The sequence below is a fragment of the Tasmannia lanceolata genome, unplaced genomic scaffold (genome assembly GCF_043159265.1).
Source record: "Tasmannia lanceolata isolate RefF3 unplaced genomic scaffold, GAP_Taslan_0.1 ptg000015l, whole genome shotgun sequence".
Taxonomy (NCBI): Eukaryota; Viridiplantae; Streptophyta; class Magnoliopsida; order Canellales; family Winteraceae; genus Tasmannia; species Tasmannia lanceolata.
In genome coordinates, this window is record NW_027518692.1 from 37,503,789 (window position 1) to 37,526,238 (window position 22,450).

The 22,450-nt window shown below is 38.5% G+C and overlaps 2 protein-coding genes across 2 annotated transcripts; both read left to right on the top strand.

The window, feature by feature from the left end:
- The first annotated feature begins 6,280 nt into the window (after nucleotides 1-6,280).
- On the top strand, nucleotides 6,281-15,396 carry LOC143847065 (uncharacterized). Its single transcript, XM_077355732.1, has 3 exons — nucleotides 6,281-9,188; nucleotides 9,286-9,338; nucleotides 14,636-15,396. The coding sequence occupies exons 1-3, from the start codon at nucleotides 8,108-8,110 to the stop codon at nucleotides 14,873-14,875; spliced, it is 1,374 nt and encodes a 457-aa protein (XP_077211847.1). The 5' UTR covers nucleotides 6,281-8,107; the 3' UTR covers nucleotides 14,876-15,396.
- Nucleotides 15,397-19,337: 3,941 nt separating this feature from the next.
- Nucleotides 19,338-20,722, top strand: LOC143847066 (thioredoxin H2-like). Its single transcript, XM_077355733.1, has 3 exons — nucleotides 19,338-19,497; nucleotides 19,742-19,864; nucleotides 20,408-20,722. Exons 1-3 carry the CDS (start codon nucleotides 19,378-19,380, stop codon nucleotides 20,540-20,542), a joined length of 378 nt encoding a protein of 125 aa, XP_077211848.1. The 5' UTR covers nucleotides 19,338-19,377; the 3' UTR covers nucleotides 20,543-20,722.
- The last annotated feature ends 1,728 nt before the right edge of the window (nucleotides 20,723-22,450 follow it).

Sequence of the window (22,450 nt, forward strand, 5' to 3'; positions counted from 1 at the left end):
CTCATGCAAAAGCTTTATATGCCACACTTCTCAATCCTCACCACAAAAAAAGACATCCAGCTCAACATCTTCCTCTGTCCCATCCTTCATCTAACAGTCAAAGGCAAAGATGGTATTGAACAGATTTAAGACACTTTGCAAGGAATCTTGAATGCTTACAGATTAGTCTATATAATTGGACCTTCAATTTGCCAGGTTCTTTTTTATTTTGTTTTCAATGAGTAGGAATGAAATTAGAACCCATGAATTCAACATTTGGCGCAACTAATATAGATTAATGTGTGAAAGTGGCACCTACAAGATATGTTGGGACTGTGCACGTGAACGAAATCAAAATAAATCATAATTTATAGCAAAATTTACATGGTTCGGTAGGGTGTCTATACCCAGGTAAGACTTGAGAAATGAAAAGATTCCCAACTATGAAATTAGGGTTGCACCTTTTTTCTCTCTGACCACTCCGAAAAAATGTAAACCCTAAAGTGAATAACCCTAAAATGAAGCATAACCCTAAAATGAATTACCATTGTTTCACATGCAGAACCCTAAAATCAAGCCCCTGTAAAATGTAATTTCAGTCCAATTAGCAAAATTACATCATGTTAAACTTAAACCTAGTGCTGCCCCGGTAATCAGTAACTGACAAAAAACATGACATCCATAACATTTTAAGTCAATCTCAATTATTTTTTTCTTAATAAATTTGACTCTACTTGATTCAAAGAAAAAGTGCGCGCAGCGTGATGATGACAACATATGGGGGATTAGGGATGCAACTCGACCGGGTTGGATCGGGTTGAGGCCAACCCTACCTCAACCCTAACCTGACCCAACCCGAACCTCAGTTCGGAGAGGGTAAACGCTAACCCGGCCCACCAACCCGTCTAACTCGATTTTTCAAATCGGGTCAGGTAGGGTTTGGATAGGCCGTGGGCAAAATTGAAAAGCATACAAAAAATAAACAATGGGTTTGATGTTAGGTCGAGTCAGGTGCGGGTCATAATAAAATTATGATAAAATTAGACAGGCTCTGGTCCAGGTGGGATCCGATGGCCGAAGGCCTCAAACCTAACCAAACACGAAAATAAATCAAGTTGGCCTTTTCCAACCCAACCCGAGCCAAAATTGGGTTGAGCCCGTCGGGTCCGGGTTGAGCCCGACCCAAGTTGCACCCCTACCTACTAAACAAACCAACCATTCAAGGCAAACGGTAGGCAAAGGGTGTCGTATCCAATAATATCGACATCTAAAGATATTTCAACACAACTCCTGTCGTGACCAATTCACATAAACAGACATTTCCACTATTGAATTTGGGCATGTGCTTTGTCGTTTCATTAAACTCCAGCTCCCCCTATACAAATACCCAAGAGAGTAAATTATTGAGTCTGGGCCCACACATGCAGATATCACCCAAACCGGCAAACTTCCACCTCCACAAAATAAAGCTAAAAGAAAATGCACACCCCCATAGTAATTACACAAGTCTTCACTTAGGCCCTTAGGCCCTGTTTACTTTGGATTTTGAGAAGCAATTGTGTAGGTCCAAAACTGATTGTTGGACACAAAATTAAACATAAATGTGTATCCAATACAAACAGTCAATCAAAACCCAAAACAAACAGAGCTTTACATGGTGATATGGGTACTACTCAGGTCGATAATTGCCAATTTGGGTTGAGCTTTTACCATAAAATGGGGTCCGGTTTAGGTTAATTCATGATGGGGACCAAAATAGCCACCCAATTGTTAGATGACATGTGGCAAAGGATGATTATGTAATCACACCTTCTAAAGAAGGTTCTAGACCAAATCTAGCCCAATCCCGGGCTGACACCTTTCTTAGGGCATCGGGATAATCTCATACCCAAACTCTGACTATAAATAGCCCTCTAAGGCTCAACGTTAGGGGTTCATATCCAAAATTTACTATTCATAGCAGTAGTTTCATTATCTGTTGCACTGACTTAAGCAACGGAGGGCCTTCTTGGATCACCAACTCTAGGTAGGTAGTGCTTGCTGCCGTGTGCAGGCCCACCTCAGCTCTTACGCCGCCACCCCAGTAGATCACCAATTTTGACCGCAACAATTCAAATTCAAATTTTTAGCAAATTGGAAACTGGAAAGCTCGACGGGACCCACAAGAATACCTGTGGCCCACATCATTTCAGGGGTCTTAAATCAGAACACCACATATGCTAGTATTTGTTATATATGCTAGTATTTGTTATATACCTTTTTCTCTATGGCTAATGCATGCATTCAAAGTCTCGCTATAAGACAAAGTTGGAATGTTGTGGTCAATCAAACTACGCGTGTTCACACGTGAGGCACACTTAGATTTTGGACACGGCAAGGATGTTTCTGGCTAGAGAGTGACACCCGCGTTGTATGATGCTAGAGAAGTCTCTATTTGTTTTGGATTTTTAGAACCGACTGTGAGTCCAAAGCTGATTATTGGACACATATTTACTCAATTTTGAGTCAATAATCAGTTTTCACTCACAATCGGTTCTCAAAATCCAAAACAAACGTGACCTTGATTTGTGTGATGTTTCTAGCAAGAATAGAAGAGAAGAGAGCATCTACACAAAAAGATTAAGAGCAGCAAGAAACGTTTCTATGTGACTCCCACGTGCTTTCCATTCATTAATCATAAGAGAAGAAACAAAACCTCATTCATGGCTTGGATCATGCCACGTAATCATGCCATGTGAAGAAACTCATGCCGACATGCCAAATCTTTCCCTATCACTTGTTCTCTCTCCTCTAAATTTTCTTATTATTTTCTACTTAGTGACAGACTAAGTAGGGCCCATTTTGAAAGGGCCATACCTCAGTACACTAATAATCCAAGTAGAGTTAGTACCACATGGGTTTGGCTAAGCTTACCGTGTTGGACTTCATTTATAGAGTATTATATAAAAAGATATCCTTACAAATTTGAAATCCATATCTTATTAAGATTTGTTTATTGATAAGGATTGGAAGTGCATCCACCTGTGTAGGGACCATAATTCGTTTGGATCCATTGTTGGATCATATTGTTAACTAACCAACTTCTCCAAAAGCTTAAGCTTTTAGAGTAAACTGGTAGTTTCACATGGTATTCTGGGTTCAAGCCTCCATGATAGCAAAATCCACATGCAATGGCAAAACTCAAAAAAAGAGGGGTCACATGTGCCACGTGTAAGCCAACCCTAAAAAGAGGGGCTACACGTGAGGGGGAGTGTAAAAGTATAAAAGATTAAATACTGCCTTCTCCAACAGCTTAAGCTTCTGGAGAAGTTTGTAAGTTAACACATATCTTATCTGAAGTGTTCTTTAGAAACTAGACTCAGGTAGGTCATGATCCATTTCAAATTTGACCGTTTCTCAGTGTTCTAGGCCCTACCTATATTGTATGTGGTTGAATTTTGGAATAAAGTTAGAAAGTTTTGTTCACTATCAGTGACTATACAGTTTAATCCATCGAATCAAAGTCTTTTGTATGACTAATCTAAAATTCTAAATAAGTGAAATAATGCTAATAAATAGAGACTTTAACCCGAACTGCATGTGAACATGTAGACTCTAGGTTTAGTTTAATGAATAGAAGAGCCTAGATATATATAGTATAAAGAAACGAGAGGGAGAGAGAATCCACTTGGGACTTATTTCATTAGATAGGAGAACAATAGTTTTAATAAGGGATTTTAAATGAAAAAAATACCCTTCAAACATACTCTTTCATTTATACCCTTGCTCAAATTTTCTTAGTCGGTATTACAGGAAAAAGTGCAAAAGGTGAGCAAGAAGAAATTGTACACTGTATGACTAATTCATGGTAAGACCACCTATATGGTCCCGACAACTTACGCAAATTAAGACAGTTCATTCAATTGTCCCTTTCATGATTTAATTTAGTGTAAGAAGCAATAGAATTTGTTACGTTCATTTGGTAGACGATAGTTGAAAGTTGAAACACAATACGAGTGTGCCCAATTGAGTAAATTTGTAAGCTAGAATCATTTCAATATGGTGGGACCTGAGGCTTTAAGTTGGATTATTTCCAAAGGCTCTGAGCCTCTCACCCCATTGGTGAGTTTTTGAGAGAGAGAGAGAGAGAGAGAGTAATTCTAGTGAAACTGAGAGTAAGACCGATTAGGGAACCAAACAAATGGGTTCTTGCCACAACATCACCACTGAGGTAAGCTGGCCCTTTGGTTTAGGAAAATCAATAAAAAAAGTAGATTTGTTTTGGCACACATGGCACATTCTCATTGTTGGTCTCTCGTATCACTCTTACTCTCTGTTACAAAAGGTTTAAAAAAAGGTAAGAAGGTTACAAAAGCTTCCTCATTAATTAAACATCTTTTAAGACAGGTAAAGGATGGCACATTCTTTTGGAGGCTCACACCTCCTTTATGCTTTCGGTTGCTTTTTCAATTTCACAAGGTAACACCACTAAGGCTGAACACATTTTTGGCTGTATCCTTGTCCCAAGTAGGCTTGACGCACTTTCTCTTTCCCTTCATCATTGGTTATAATAAAGTGTAGAAGATAGAGTTGTCACGCCATGAAACCTTAGAATTTAAGCCATCAAATCAATAACAAATACCCTGCAGGGCCATACTTTTTCATCATAGACTCGTTTGGAGCTTCAAAACTCCTTCAATAGAGCTTCTAGTTTATCTATTGTCTGGAAATCATAGTGACACACATTGGATTTTCGTCCCTGATTTCTCTCTTTCATTCTTCTCTTCCCCCTTGTACCGTTAACCTCCTTGTGTCTAGGGTTTTTCCCCTCCTCTTTAATATAGATTGCACTATTTCAAAAAATAAAATAAAAAACCATGGTGAAACAATCTTCTCTCCGAGCTAGGCTTTGCCTCTCCATGATGTGCCAGCCTAACCTCTTCGTTACATCTAAATAAGCTTCCTCACCATCATCCAGTTGTCTCAACCAAAAACCCCTACCACATTCCTTGATAGGACTTCATTGCAACCTTAGTTATACCACATGCCAAACTTCCCATACCAACCAAGTTTAATGCTTCCCAGCTTTCCTTGCAGCCCTTTGTGGGCCACCCTACACCCACAAGCCAGCATCCCCATCACTCAAACCCCCTTACCCCATTGAACCATCCACCACCATCAAGACTCTCCAATCCAAAATTAGGAGTGCAACTCAGGTCGGGTTGGGTCGAGTTGAGACCAACCCTATCCATCCCCAAGGACCCAAAACTTTAACCCTATCCCTAACCCAAGCCCACCGGAGCATTGGGTAAAGAGGGTCAGCCCTAACCCAGCCCGCCTTTACATCTCATAACCCCAATCTAACCAGGCCGGTTTGGGTCGGGTTGGAATGAATTGAGTTTGGGATGGCCTGGACAACAAAAAAAATAACCCTAAGATTTTGAAATTGTGATAAAATTATGAAAACAAATTAGGGTGACGATCAGGTTCAGGTTTCTCAAGGTCTAAACCCTAACCCAGCCCAAAATTAAATTGGATTGGCAATTGCAAACCCTAACCGAACCTAACCCAAGGAAATGCAACCCAATCCGAGCAAAATTCGGTTGAACCCATCGGGTTCAGGTTGAGCATGGCCCAAGTTGCACCACTACCCAAAACCCTTCTCCATCACCACCGAACCATCACTCGACTGTATGGTGTTTGATCCCAAAATTTTGGTTGAGATTGTGCCTATATAGAGCCACCATATTAAAAGTATGAGTTTGGGGTCATAAAAGATTGTGTACTAGCTTCGAGGTACAAACTCATGGTTTCACGTGTTCTCATACGTCGAAATCTAAAGAAAAAGATCAAATTCCCACTCAAAAGAAGGCATATAAAAATTATCTTGGTCATAAGACCCACGAAATCTAAAATTTATCGTCACGACCATCCAAATATATCTAATATTCAAGTGCTAAGTAGTTTCATTTGGGCTTTGCATAAAAATGCTCCTTACAAGCAGAACTCCTAATTGCGAATTGTGAGTTGTTTAAGAGCCTTACCAAGATAAAGGTTGAGAGGTAAAGTGTCAATCTTCTTTATATATCCGTTGAGGTGTTGAATTTTTTTCTTCTTTTAAAGCTTTAAATGCTTTTTTCTTTTACTGTTAAAAGGTACCGAATCAAAATTTCAAACGTCTTCTTTACAAGCCCACTTTATTGCTTTTAGCGTTTTATGCATTCTTTAATTTTTTATTCGTTGGGCAACGTTATGATCCATTGCTTTAATGGATGAAACGTTGAGTACTATATATATATACACACTTGTATGGTGTATAGAAGAGCATACTCTTTCTCTTTCACTTGGAAAAACACAAGATTTCATCCCTTTGAACACAGTGTTCATTCTTCTATTTTGCAATATTTTCTTTCAAGTGGGCAATTTTGTTCGGCATAGATCGTGTTTGTTAGGTCCGAGACGGTGCGTGTACACCGTCAACGATAAAGATAGTGGTGTTATATCTTGAAGATAGGTTGCAAGATAACCCGATTGCATACCTAGCGTGGTGGGGCGATAATCTATCTTAAGGGTAGCGTTAAACCGTAACGTGCCTCTACCACTCAACTCTTTTGAATTTCTTACATATTTGCTTTGATCTTCGCTTACATATTTGTGGGTTACTTACAAGATCATCAAAAGTAATTCTGCACTTTTCATTTCAATTGTATGGTGTATCACTAGTTTTGTTGAACTAATCTATTTGACCCCAAGATTTTATCCAACATGAGGTGCCCAATTCATCCTGTATTGTAAGAGAAGAGAAGGGGAGGCTTCCCAAGTCCTTATAAGTCCTTCCACATCCATTCACTTTTCCCATGTGAGATCTTTGCTTTTTCACATTAAACCCCCAACAATCTCACCCTCCAAATGGAAACAACATGGGAACTATGAGATCTTTCTCGAGAGTCGAGAGGTTTTCACCATCCATGCGAGTACACCCGGGGGTTACCGTGATCTTCCCTGTCCTCAAGGGGACACCGGGGTTACCATGCCCCGACTTTGATACCACTTGTTGGGATTCAAGTAGAACTCATCCTTTAAACCTAGCCGTTAAGGGGAGGGTGACCAAGTTCTTATAAGTCCTTTCACATCCATTCACTTCTTCCATGTGGGATCTTTGCTTTTGGCGTGAAACCCCCAACAGTATTGTTCGCCCAATGCCCGAAAGCCCATTCCACTGTTTTTTTTTTATCCCCCAACACTTGAAAGCCCATCCCTCTAGGCTGGTGTTATCATCCCTCCTCCTTGCCTATATTAAACCAATACCTCTGAGAATCGATAGTCACAAAACACACACACTCTCATCCTGATTATACACACACCAAAAGCGGTAATAAAGGGCTTGCATTTGAAAATTTTACAGCGACAGATATGGTCAAGTGAATAGTAAATGACAGCCAAACCATACTAAGAAAAGGAAAATATGTCTTTCTACTTGTTTTTTTCCTTATTTTTAGTGTGAACCCCTACTTCGTTAGCTATTCCTGAGGTTTATTTTAAACCACTCAATCGCAGATTTAGTGTAGATTTAGCCTAGGTTTACTATTGTATGCAATCTGATGGGTTGTCGCTTCTTGTCACCTTCTTTTCTTCCCGGGGCCACCTTGTACGGGTGGTCTCTAGCAAAGACCCCTTATTTCTAAAAGGGAACTTGGGCTTTGCAGGTGCATTTTTAAAGTCTTTTTCATAATATTTATGCTAATTTATTTCTTCTATCACATTCCAAGGGGAGTGAAAAAGGTCAGCAGGCACGAAGATCCTTCGAGGCTTAACAGATTGCATATTTGCATAGAGGTAATAGATTGATTTTGAGACGCAACATATTCCAAACAAGTAATTTGATTGATTTTCAAAACAAAACAATTCCCATTTTGGATTAGGCCCCCACTCCTGAAATCCCACAAAATAAAAGCAAATTGGAAAGCAAACGCTTCCCAAAACCTTCCCAAATTCCAAATTCCAAATTCCAAATTCCAATTCCACTTACCAATCTCATCTTAATCCATACATAACAAAAAAAAAAAAACCAAAACCCAAAAACAGAAAGCAAAGCATTAGAGCAATCATATAATCAGATGTATAATTGATTCAATCTCTCACTCTTCCAATGTCAATCACCCCAATGCCATCTCTCCATAGTTCCATCGGAAGCAAAAGCAGCAGCTTTAGGCTCAATCTCTACCAAAACCCTCAAAATAACAATAACCATTTTCAATACCCAGAAAAAGAAACCTCCAAAGCCTTCCAATCTTTATGGATTCAAAGATTGCTTCCTTCTCCATCTCCAAACCTCCAAACCAATCAACCCACCAAAACCCTAGCCAGAGAAAAACCCCCTTCTTTCTCTGATCAATTAAACACCATCTCAACTGACGAATCTCGCACTCCTGCCACCATCTCCAATTTCCAGTCTGCTTTTCTCTCTGGTCGCCTTCTTAAATTTCGCCAGCAGCGCGAAGGACAGACCCATGGTCATTGCTTTGTCTCTGGTTTTGGGCCTTTTCAGTTTAGAACCAACAAGGACCTTTTTCCCCCTAATTCTGTTCCTGATCCCTCATCAGTGATAGGGTTTTTTGGACAGGATTGTTCAATTGGGTTTGACAAAGAGAAGTGTGTTAATTCCAAAAATTCGCTTGGTGGGCACAATTGGGTTTCTCTCAAAAGTGACAGAAGTGAAAAGAATTGTGTTGATTCTGGAAATTCTCATGGTGGGCACAATAGGGTTTCTGTCAAAAATGACAGAAGTGAAAAGAATTTCATGGATGATGGTAGTGGGTCTGGGAAAGCAGAGATTATGATTCCGAGTTCAGTTCCAGAGAGGCGGGTTAGTGCCTATGATCATGATAAGGTCCGTCTTTCGCCCTTCTTTCAGTTTCGCCCGCCTATAGCTCCTTCGCAGGATGCACTAAAAAAATATGACTACTTGAAAGAGAGTAGATTGAATGCATTTGTGGGATCAACAAGTGATGAATACATGTTCAGTAGGCCTCCACTAGAAGAATCCAAGAACAAATTCATGGAACCAGACCGCACTCCCCGTAATTCGAATCCCAGGTGGCCTGTAGATAACGAAAAAAGATGTTATGACAGTCCAGATCAGAGGCTATATGAACAACGACCATCAGTGGAGCCATGGCACACAGCCACTGCTATAGTTCATGGAGTCAGATATGCATCCAAAAGTAGAGGTGAAGGTTTGCTAAATGTAGCTCTAAGTGATTTAAATTCACTCACAAAATTCATGTGGATTCACACAACACTTTTGTTGTTTATCATTTGATGCAGGTGCTACCTATCATGACAATGCCAATGATACTACAAGTTGTAGAGCCTTTTGTGTATGATACATTTACTTCCCATTACTTTTTTCATCAATTTCCTATTCCATATGAAGCTTTTTCTTTGTATTCTCTGTTTTTAGAATATGTGATGCAATTAGACACATGGCATTCAACTCATATTTCATGATTTTAGGATCTTCACTTGAATTAATTAAAGATAAATGATAGCCCGCGCCCCCCCCCCCCCCCCCCCCCCCCCTCTTTTTAACGTTACTCGTTAAGTTTTGAAGGCAAAGAAAAACATTAAAGGGGTGAATTTGTCCTCAAGCAGCGAACAATTCTCACAGAAACCGTTAAAGGGGGGGATTTTATCCGTTTAGAGTTTGGGGTGGGGTGGGGGGGGGATATCATTTCTCTCAATTTTTTACATATAATTGAGAAACTAAAGGATTTTCTTTTGCTTCTAAAATTTGCCCATCTTGGAAGTTTTTTAGGAGGATAGTTTTTCACATCTTCTTGGAATATGTCCATTATATATTTTGGAAATTGTAATGTTCTCAGCAGATTTCAGTTTTTTTATACTTGGCTACTTAAAAGTTCTCAGTAGATTTCAGTTTTTTTATACTTGGCTACTTAAAATACCCAAAATCGTTTCATGTTTAGATAGATAATTTAGACTTCACCGCACAAGAAATTATCGACTCTCCAATCTTCACCAACTTTCATCATTTTTTTGTTCTCTTCCTTGACTGCCCAATAACTAATTTGGTCCGGTGTGTTGTTCCTAAGGGATACAATTTTGTCCTAATCAACCAACTGCATCGAGAAAGATTACTTTTATTAGGACAAAAGTTTGATAGCGAGATCTCGAATCAACTCGTTGGTCTCATGGCATATCTATGTTACTTTTCATTTGCTTCAGAATTTTGTTCCATGAACAACAAGGGTATTTTATCTTTTTGCCTTTTTCTAAATTTTTAACTTTTGCATGAAAAGTTTAGTACCACATCTATTGGGAGGAGAGACTTTTCGTGGTTTATTTGTGTTTGTTGTTTTCTTAAAGGTTGGAATCTCACAAGAAGAAGAGGGCTTTGGGGCAAAAAATCTTTACACAGCATGGCAAGCCTGGCCATGGTTGTGGTTGTGCCCAGGCTCTCTCTCTTTTTCTTCTTGATCCTGGGGCTCGTGTATGCTATTTTCTCTTCTGTTGTTCCCGAACTTGTGTGTGCTCTTTCCGGGCCTTTTTAATTTTGTTCTTTATTGCGAATTTACTATATTTCCTTGTTTAGTGACATGTTTATCTTGATCGCTTACAGAATATTTTCTAATGTTCTGTTATGGTTGTTGCAACGTGATTAGTGGGGGTGAGTGATATTAACACACTTTCTATAAGGCCCTGTTTCGTTGCCCCGCATACACTCGAAGAGTAGGGAAAGAAGCTGTCAACATGGAGGAGATAGGCATTGGATTTGCCTGGAATTACCCCGGAGAATAGTGGTAAGTAGTGTTTGGTTGCGCGGCATATACTTGGAGAGTAGGGGAATAAGTAGGGAGAGTCATTATCAATATAAAGAAAGAAGAGAGAAAAGTCACCATTCCCAAGAAATATCAAGCAAAATTTCACCTTTTTGTGTGGTTTGGCTTGAAGGTTATGAGGAGGGGACAAGAATGCCACTTGTTGCAATAATTACCCGGGAGACATCCCGGGGGGGTTAATGCTATATTGGCAACCAAATAGGGTATGGCATCCCAAATCCAAACAAAATCCCGACAGCATCTGGGATAATGTGCAATCAAATGCTCCCTAAGAAGAAGGTTTTTCTATTCTTCATAGACACAAAAAGACCTGAAACTCTTTGTATTCCCATCAACTTCGCCGTTTTAGTTTCTTCTTCTTGGTTTCTAATCAAGGCAGCATTGGCGTGTTCGATGAGCTTACAAGCTGCATGAGTGCACAACACCATCCGGCTGCAAGTTGGTTGAACCACGACGCTATCATCGGACAGCCATCCACACCACAGATATCTGAGTGGGGTTCATATTTGTTTTGCCTTAGAGACAGTGAGTTATGACTCGTTCTTTGGCTAAATTGATTAGTCCGTTTTGTTTCTTCATTTCGTTTCTTTCTATTAATGGTTCGAGTTTACATTAAACAACTGCAACATCAGTACTAGTGGGATCGTTATATTCGCTCGGATAACAGTAATTTTGTCACTTGCTTGAGATTACCTATTATTGGAATTTAGAGTTCATATTCGTATATTACCTAATCCGAACTAACAATCCAACAACCTTAAGGCGATTAATATTTTTGGATTTTCTATTGATTGATCTTTGTCTTGTAAATCCAGGAGACCTAAAAAAATTCGATGATTCTTACATAAGAGATGGCAATAGAAATTCTTAGTTTTCTTAAACCACTCTGGATTCAGATTATATTATAGGAGTCAAACATTTAACGGTCAAGAAAACGAACCAGCTAGGTCTCATATCACGCACAGAAGGAAAAGAGATGATTTTGTATGTAAAAGTCATATACTTAATGAACTAACAATAAATTGTATGATGTTTATTGCGGGATTGACACTTGAAAAGAATTGTGGGAAACCCTTGAACAAAAATCTCTAATTTAAGCAATCAGATCCAATAAACATATAATAGGGAGATGTTTCATATTTCAAATGGCATAGTAAGTTTGTTATGGACCAAGAAAATGAATTTCAATTGATAGTAGCTTAAAGTCACGATAAGGGAATTAAAGTAGACGAAGGAATTTCAAATCGCTGCTATTATAGAGAAGTTATCACCTTCTTGGCAAAAACATCAGAACACTTTGTTGCATGTCGAAATGATGTGCTATGAATGCTTGGAATGCCCAAGGAGTCGCATCTCGCAGCACCCTTAGCTATCTTTGGAAGATCTTTCCACTACCATAACACCCTATTATTCTTTCTCACATGAAAAATTAGCAAGATGATCCACTAACTGATTTCCTTCTCTTAACTGATTGAGAAATTAGGTTTCAAGTGTAAGAGAAGGGAATTAACTTCCTACCAGTAATACTTTATAGATCGGGGTGTTTTTTGTTAGTGAAAATCAAATCAATAAGGACCTTACTATCGGATTCCACCCAAACATTTGAGAAACCAAAGACTCTTACAGTGTCTAATGCCATCCAGAATACTTCTTATTAGTTATTTCTTCCTGGATATTCATCTCAACTCCATAGTAGTTAGAGAAAGCAAAGATAGTATTACCTTCAAAAATTTCTATTGATCATACTACCCCCAGATAAACTTGAATTGTCCTTATACGCCTCATAAGTATTTAATTAAAGATCTCCTATCTTTGGCTTGCCCCACAGACGCGGTTAACTCTAAGTGCTTTAATTGTTTAGGAATTATCTCCATGATGCTTTGAGACATCTCCTCCCAAGAGAAGCAATCAGAAGATAGACAAAAAGAACTGGCAAGCATCTTCCCCCAATTACTCATGACCTTAATTAGAAAGCTGATTGGCTTAACAGAACCCTTCATACACCTATTACATCTCTCTCGCCATATCTCCTAGGTAATGAGAGAAGGAATTACCTTTGAAGCAAACCTAAAGTTCTCCTATCAAAGAGCTCAAACCATTGAAGTAGCCTAGAATTTATAGATTGGTTCTCAGTCATAGGCACACCAAGATAGTTTGAAAAGTGGTTCCATATCGATGGGGACACATCACTATCAATGAGTACATGATTTAGGTCTTCTTCCTTTAGCCTGGCGCGATGCACACATTTAGAAGGGATGGGTATGAGAATAGCCTTCAATTTACCGTCAATAGGAACAACATGCATTATGGACTTTGTTTCACACCAAATTCCACGCTGATCTAGTAGTGAAATAACCGGACTTGTTAAGAGTCCAACCAATTGATCTTCATATCAGTTAGTTTAAGACTTCAAGTGTTTAACCATAGTGGATTTAATGTTGGTGTTTTGCAGAATATTGCCCCTTACTAGTGATAAATTATATTATCCATCTTCATTTACTACTTCGCTAACCAATAACTTCAAGTTTACCTGCTCTTGCTAGAAACTTGATTTATGAGAGGATAGTTTCCAAACCATTTGTCAATCCAAAGAGCGACATTTCCTCTCCCAGTAATCCATCTACTACCACTTATCCTATCATCTTTCATCAGGATCAAGTTTTTTCATTGTTCGGAGTCATTTGCTTTTCTATCCATTAGATAGAGCTTTTTACCTCCCAAGTACTTAGATTTCATAAATTCATTCCGACAATTGGACTTGGTATGCATGTTGTATATAATTTTGAGTCTAAAAGTGGTTCTTACATCTCGCAATAGCTTAATACCAATGCCACCTTCTTCCAAGGGCCTGCAAAGTTTTTCCCACGCCACCTAATGATGCCTTTTTCCTGGCTCCATTTCCTACCAAAATATACATTCTATTCTTCTTAAGACAATCGCAGGAGGTCTAAGGGAAGATAAAATATATATATATATAAGAATGGATGGCATTACATGATTAAGACAAGTCTACCTCTAGAAGATAAAAGTTTTCCTTTCCATCCTTCAACCTGTTGTCATTTTTTTTCAATTAGACCTTCAAAATATAATATCTTTAGACGATCCTTATAGAGAGGTGTACCCAAGTATTCCATAGGAAGACGTTTAAAATGGAACCCCGATACCATATTGAGAATTCTCCTCCTAGATAGGGAAACTTTGTCAGAGCATGTGAAGCAACTCTTGTCCCTGTTAATAAGCTGATCTGAAACTGCTTCATAAGATGCTAGGAATGTCATCATACTATCGATTGTGCTCTTTTTGTCATTGGAAAAAATAATAGCATCATACGCAAAGAGGTAGTGTGATATGGGGATCAGCCTCTAGAGCAAAAGTAATAATCAGCCTTGATTTGCATCCTAAAAAAGGTAGTGTGATATGGCTGGCAGATGTGGACCCTACTTTTTAACTGAACTGTTTTTCGAAAAAATATTAATTGCATCTCCATTCATCTCCATTGTAAAGGTTTCTACTCATGGATATAAACTTGTGGCATATGTTCATGGTAGTCAGCCAAATGGTATAGTGAGGCTTCATTGTGTGCATATTTTGTGCTGTCACTAAAACTGGTTACTAGCCGCTTTACAATTGGTTAATGCCAACAATTATGAAAATCCCATCATTTTAGATAATGGGCAGTTGATGATGTTCTGGATAATCTCTGTCTTGTTATTTCCATTCCTAGATTTGTGGCCTAAATGATGCACACATGCACCTTGCTTGCTTTTTACTTCTTTACTATTGCAAGAACTCTTCACCAAATGTTCTGATATTGGTAGGACCCTCATCTCACCCATCATAACATTGTGCTACGCCAGCAAGAGAGACCAGATCCTGCTTGTTCAAACAAGCCTGGAGAAGCTTTTCCATTCTGGAACATGGACGGCTTTGAAAGAGCCAAAGCTGTAACATCTTTCTTTCCAGCATTTACTGGGAGTAAAAGCAGTGGTAGGAAAAGGAATTCTGACAGAGATGAATTCTTCTCTGCAAAGTATAGGAAGCTCGGTTCTGGAGATTGATGACTGCGTTGGTCTCTAGAGAGATCCTCAACTTACTGAAATTTGTGACAGATTTGAGAGAGTAATTGCAGAATTAAAATTACTTCAGCATGCAGGCACTTAAAAGTCTCAGCCATATATCAGGTGAAATTCCTTTAATCTATTCTTATAGGAGACACATGTTGACTAATAATCCAGCTTGGTAGTGCCACGGATACAGTTGAAGCTGTTTTTTAAGTTTCTCACTTGAAGGAACTGTTAAAAGAGGAAGGGATTACACCCCATAAGATTACAAATCTACTATGAACCACACAATGTTATCTTCCCAATGAGGATTCTCAGAAAGTTGTGTCATCAACTAAAACTGAGCCTAGAATATATTCCTGGTTGCATTTGTGACTCTTGTTCCCTGTTGATTATCTTGTAAACATTTCATCTATCTATGTAATTTGTTGTTAATCTTACCAATGAGGATTCTCAGAAACTTGTGTCAACAACCAAAACAGATCCTAGAATATATTCCTGATTGCATTTGTCACTCATTCCCTGTTGTTTATATTGTAAACATTTCATCTATCCATGTGATTTGAGTATAGAGAGGAAGAATGATTTTCCCCATTTTCTTTTCTATTTATCCTGTAGTGTTTCTTCAATCTATGTTGCAAATTACTAAAATGTCTTCTCCTTTATATAATGATGAATCAAATAACTAACTCTAGGGTGAATGTAAAGGGGATGGTATAGCGGGAATAGTTTTGGAATTTTTCCTTTTATGGCCATGGAGTTATCTCCTAGGCCTTCATACGATGTAATTATTAATTCATTTCTGTCGCTTTTAAAAAAAAGAAGAACTAACTCTAGGAGGCCTCATCGTCTGTATGGTTTATGTATCTCCTGGGCCTTCTTTTCTCTTGATGCAAAGGACTAAGACCTATTCCACTTTGTATAATTATCAATCAATTAACTCTAGAAACCGGCTTCTTTTTCTATTGCATGAGCACCAATACTAGTGTCAGAATCTGACACAGGGATCATGTGTCAAAATCCAGGTAACCTCACCAAAAAAAAAATGGATTCATGAATTTGGCTAATTTTATTTTTTTTTCCATGATAAAATGGTTATTTATTGGAAATTTTGGTCGGTCAAGTAAATATAATATTTTATTTTTATGTTAGAAAAATTATTGAGATAGATAAAAGTAAAAATGGGTGACAATTATAAATTTATTCTAGTATTTAAAAAATAAATTAAAGAGATCTAGAGGTGTCGCAGTGAATCCTTGTATTGGAATCCGACATGTGTCCAACCCGGATAATTCCGATTCAAAAGAATCCATGTAACATGGCATATGCTTGGTTAAGACTAAGGAATTAAGGATTTTCACCCAAAAGTGCCCTCTTAGTATCTTGCATTGTATAACAGTATTGATCCTAATGAACTCCGGTGGTAAGTATTTCATAGTCTGGCTTGGTGAATGATGTGGAGTACCACGCAAAGGAACCTACGTTAGTACTCTTGCGCTTATGGGTTGGGTGTCTAATTGTCCCGGCGGTAATGATAGTATCTTGTACCTGAACCGGAGTACGCCATGCTAATGTACCTTGGATGATCCACATCTCCTAAGACGCTTCAGCTAGTCAGGTTGTCTCTTGCCTGCCCATGGATTCAGCAGCAGTTCGAAAGGTTGACCTATTCGGGAATCTCCGGATCTATGCTTCAAAGTGCATCAAATGAGTTTTATCTTTAGTAGCATTTGATCAAGCATCCACTCCCCTCAAAAGAGTTCGTCTTGAGATGTATATCGAGGTGGCTCAACTGAGATGGTCCTAAACCATTCCTAATTTCAGCCCTATAACCTCAAAGATCTAAACTAGGAGTCGGTCCTATATTACTATATTACTATGCACACCGTATAGAACCCATGAAAAGATTGTAGTTACCGGGAGTTCAAAATGAAATGCATGGAAAACACCAGAGCTAAAGAGATGACATGTTCTATTTGTATCACCCACGCATTTTTCCACTTATATGACAAATCCCAATATCGCAAGTTCTACTATAATTAATGGGGGGAGTTAAACGCCATTTCGCTACGTGTAATTGAAGGAGAATAGTGGAATGAAGCATGTATCTCTCCTCAACGATGTTATTCTTAGATTCCTTGATCCATCTCGAAATTCTTCAAAAATCATTCTCGAGATTTCCTTGAGTTGAAATCACCTACGTTCGGGTAGATTGATCGGATGCTTGGAAACCTTGGATGATAGTTTTCACTCAACAAATATCTCCACCCTCTCCCTTGTACAGTACAGGCAAGACATATGTATAATTATCATAACCATTGATCTAATGGTGAATGATCATATCCCAAAAAAACGTGGTTAAAAAACTAATATTCTAGATTTGTGGTGGTGACCCACAACCCACAAATCTATATAATTGAAAAACATGCCTAGCTAGCTTGTAGGCTATTTAAAACATTATAAATGTAAATTACTCTTGTTATGTTTCAGGTGACTGCATCCACAGGAAAATGATCCAAGAGCTTTCATTATGCGGAGAATTACAGAGTTACATCAAATGTTTAAAACGGGACCTTATATAATATCCACACCACATAAATTCTACTTGAACACGACAGTATATAATTTTAGCATTACAAAAATAACCTTATTATGTGCTTCTAGGCAAGGTTTTAAATTTTGATTTCGGCCGAAATTCGGTGTTTCCAGAAATCACAAAATTTCGGCGGAAATCACGAAATTTCGGTCGAAATTGCATACTGGCCCACAAAATACTGTTTTTTCCAACCGAAATTTCGGTCAAAATTTGGTAAAGTAATAAAATAACAAAAATTAAGCTTTTATTTTGCTGAAATTTCGACCGAAATTTTGTAATTTCGGAAATTTCGGTTTCGTACCCCTTTCGTGTCGGTCCCGGATTTCGGTCAAAATTTAAAACCATGCTTCTAGGGCACTATCTCTATTCTCCTGCGTGGGGCCAAATATTGTAATCTTAAAGGGCCATAACAGAATACATGAGATTGAATTGGAGACCCATATCGTTGGCTATGAAATACCTTGTAATGTATATTTGCCAAGGTTGATTAATTTTACTAGGGATTTGCTAAGCTCCATCGCAGAAGGCTCTTCCCGGCTGGTCTATTGCACATCAGACCAGCCACCTCGTCAATGGAGACAAAAGCTGTTGTCTTCATTAACGAGGTGGCCGGTCTGATGTGCGACGGACCAGCCGCGAAACCCCTTTTGCGATGGACGCTAGCAATTCCCATCTTACCAATATGATTGTTTAAGTAAGTGGGCTTATAAATTTAAGATCAAGAATCTTATGTCTCTAGGTTATCCAGAGGCGGATTAGGCGCATAATCTTGTGACTTATCAGCAAGTACTATGAAAACTTTTTTTGCCCTAGGGAACTATTCGGAAAATGTTGCAAGCCCAAAAGGCTAGATAATCAAATGGCATATAGGGCGTGTCGTTTTATTATTGTCCATTAGAAGCAAATATTAAAAGGGGAATATTACCATTTCAAAAAAAAAATTTAAAAGGGGAATATTAGCCCACATTCAACGGGCGACATTTTTTTCAGTTCAACTTTTACAAGATACCAATGGTTAATGGAAAATTTTGCACCCCAAACTTCATATTCTGCATGGGACCACCTTCCTTTTCTCGAAACAATTTTAGTAAAGATCACTACCGTAGTTGTCGCAGAATATGGAAGTCTTTGACATTGATGGAAAAAATAGGGCCCACTGGACCCACACTAGAGGGACCGGGCTGAGCCGCGCCCTCAAACCATTGATGGACACAACGCGATTCCCACGCAATTCAATGGCCCAGAGGTGAGAGAGAGAGAGAGAGAGAGATAGAGAGGTTCAAAAAAATTCTCTGAGATTTTATATGATGTGGGGCCGTATAAACTCGTATCTTTCAAAAAAGTACGGTACGGCCCACTCCATAGGATGATCCAAGCCGTCCGTTTGTGGGGTGACAACGTAAATAGGTGGCACCGCAAAAATCACTTCCATATATAGGATTATCCTAACCCTCCCATCTATAGAGGGACTGCACCTTATGGAAACTTCTATAGATCGGAGGGTTAGGATCATCCTGTGGAAAATGATTTTTGGGGCACAGACTGTTTACGTACTGGCCCAACAAATGGACGGCTTTGATCATCATATGGAGTGGGGCATACCGTATTTTTAAAAAAAAAATACAGGTTTATACGGTCACACGTCATATAAAATCTCCAAATAAAGGGAAATCGAGGAATATAAGGAGGGCCAAGCTCAAGCACTTCAATATATTCCTAATATCCCTGAATTGTAAGTAATTCAAATTCCCTTACCACAGAGAAATTCGCCTTTGATGTATCAAATAAAAGTGAGCATCTACTTTTACTCTTTACAACTGCAAAACACTACTACAAGTTTGGTATAAAATCGGACCCTTCCTCCTCATTGTATTGCATAGATAAGAGAGAGAGAGAGAAGAGAATGGGAACTACTCAATCATCTATGCCTAGCAATGACTCAGAATCGTCTCTCAGTCTCTCTTTCCACACACCAGCCCGATGGAAAGCCTACCTCAACTCTGCTAAGAACTCGACCCAGCTGGTGAATTTCATTCTCTCCCATCCTAATTTTTATGATATTTTTTGTAGATTTTCCTGAATTTTGCTTCTAATCAACTAAATTTTGTGGGATTTCTGGCTTTTGCTTCTTATCAACAAGAATGATGTGGTTATTATCTTTCAAAAAAAAATGTGTATATTCTAGATTTTGATTCTAATCAACTAAATTTTGTGGGTTTTTCTGGATTTTGCTTCTCATTAACGAGAATGATTGAATTTTGATTAAGATCGTGATCGATTTCACTGCGTCCTGGTGCGGGCCTTGCCGATTCATGGACCCTGTGTGGAAAGAATTTGCTGCAACTTTCTCGGATGTGGTGTTTGTGAAGATTGATGTAGATGAATTGATGGTATATATATGCTCTCTCTCTCTCTAAATGTTTAAATAACATTTATCTCTAACAGATTAAGATTTTGGAGTAATTGGTTGTTTAGCGTGGTACTAGATCATTGGTTCAAAACCCAACAACTCCTTAATATTAAAAACTAGATCATCGGTTCAAAACCCAACAACTCCTTAATATTAAAAATCCATCGCCAGCTCAAAAAAGGGGCCACATGTGCCACGTGTGCAGCCAACCTGGAAAAAAAAAAAGAAAAAAAGCGGACATGATGGGGTGTCTAAGTATAAATGATTAAATAACACAAGTATTCATACGGTGACCGAGCATAAAGTCACGTTTTTAGGAGGCTGTTGTTGGATTAAATATCAAGGGTGGTACTTGTGTCGTACCACCTGCACTAAATTTCTCGCTCTCTCTCATATTTTAGCATCTGGAAAAAAAATTGGTAGAATGAACTTGTATTTACACTCCTATAGTTTTATATTGGCACCACTTTCTTCATTTTAGAGCTTAAACTTCTCTTATTGAATGGTAATGTTTAATTGGCAGGAGGTCGCTCAAGAGTGGGGAGTGGAGGCGATGCCAACGTTCGTTCTGGTGAAGAAGGGAAAGGAAGTGGGTAGGGTGGTGGGTGCCAAGAAAGAGGACTTGAAGAATAAGATTGAGAAATACATGATATATTAGGATTTGATTAAACACCTTTAATCAAACCTGATCGGTGTTTTATCTAGCTGGATCTATGCAACAAATACATATCAATCAAACCGGTAATAGAGATTTATCGGTAAAATAATGATGATGATGTGAAGGGAAGTTATTGCTTTTGTTGTTTCGGTTCATTAGAATCTCTTCTTCTTTTGGTTGCGTTTTTTGTGTGGGTGAGTAGTTTGGTCGTACTTTGCTTTGATCTACTTTGCTTTCTGAATTCCCAAATTGTGTGCTACCACGGTTTGATTTTTTCTTCTGCTGTCTACATTCATTTACCCTCTTTGGATGGCAGCAGGGGCGGAGGCACATAGAGCATGAGGGGGGTCCATGGCCCCCCAATGACTTGCAAAATCTCTTTTATGGTTTCTGGCTGTATTTGCATTCTAAGCTAGTTTAGTGGCCATGCCCCCCCCCCCCCCAGTGTAAATTCCTGGCTCCGCCCCTGGATGGCAGGAATTTTTGGGAAAAGATAGGAAGAAAAAAAAAAAGTAGCATGAACCAACCAGCTCTTTGATCACCAATAATGATTTTTCTCTAAGAGTTTGGACACTAAAGACACCACTATTATGCCAATACTAATCACTAGTGTAAGAATCATGGAACAAGAGGGCATCCGACAAAGAAGACCCTTCCCTTTACTAGGAAGAAAGGGAGGATTCGGACAAACTACGATGAAATGGAAGAAATCCCAGTGAATGGAAAGGAAAAACTTAAAAGATAAATAGGAATTCCATCATTGGTTTGAAAACCCACTTCTTACCTATTGAACAAATCACAAGAATAGCAGTTAGAGCACGTATCAGTCAAAGAATAATCCTTCCGGGCCATTTACCTGACTTCCCTCCACATTTCATCAAATGGTCATGATAGAGATATAAACAATCGCGGATAATTATGAGGATAATATCCTTCCGAAATGGGATAAGAGAATTCCTGGTACAATATGTGGCTCCCCCGAAGACAAATAATACAAATAACAAATAAAAAGGAAAAGGGCTATTATAAATGTAGACACATGATCTACAACTAAATCACATGTAGAATTCAAAATCATATGTACCAGGCCGAATGAAGGGAATGAGTTTTATTTATACAGCCTTTATAACGATATCCCTCTAAATAAGTCATAAGCTTATCATTTACCTCTAAATCATTGAAACAAATTCTTAAGAAAAAATTATCCTAAAAAAATCATGAAACTAAATGAATGTACGAGTAATACCGTATGTGTATGAAACAATCTTCATCTCCCTTATTTTATGCCCTGTATTAATTCTCCATTTTGTTTTGTCCTGTCTCCAATTTGGAAAGGTCCAAAAGAAAGTTATAAATTCCAAGGTCAAGGTCGTTTCTTTTGGCTCCAACATCATTCAAAGTCTTGCTTTCAACTATCTAAAACTCTAAGCACAAAGTGACCTCATGGTGGGAAAATGAGCTCTCTACTTTTCAAGGCAGAATTTCCTTTTCCAAACTCAATTTTGACCCAACTTCTCCAGTTCCTGACAGATGGTCGCTTATCCCCACCGAGAAAAGATTTAAAATGCTGTTCAAACCTCACTGGTCTCTAGACTTCTCTGTAATTTTGCAAAAGGTTTTTAAGGCTGTATTTCGGTTTGCACCAAAAGTGCAAACACGCCCTAATCTCTCTCTCTCTCTCTCTCTCTCTCTCTCCTTTTTTTTCAAATGGTAGCTTCTCTTCTTAGAATTGAAGTGGTAGACAATACAGAATTGGGTGTCAAGTCTCAAACCCAAACAAGAATACACCAAACCTCAAATTCCCATTTTTGTAGATTCCCTTGCTCAAGTAATTCCAAGATACAAATCTCTTCAAACTGTATATCTGGAATTCATCTCAAGTCATAGCTTAACCAGGAAATAAAACAA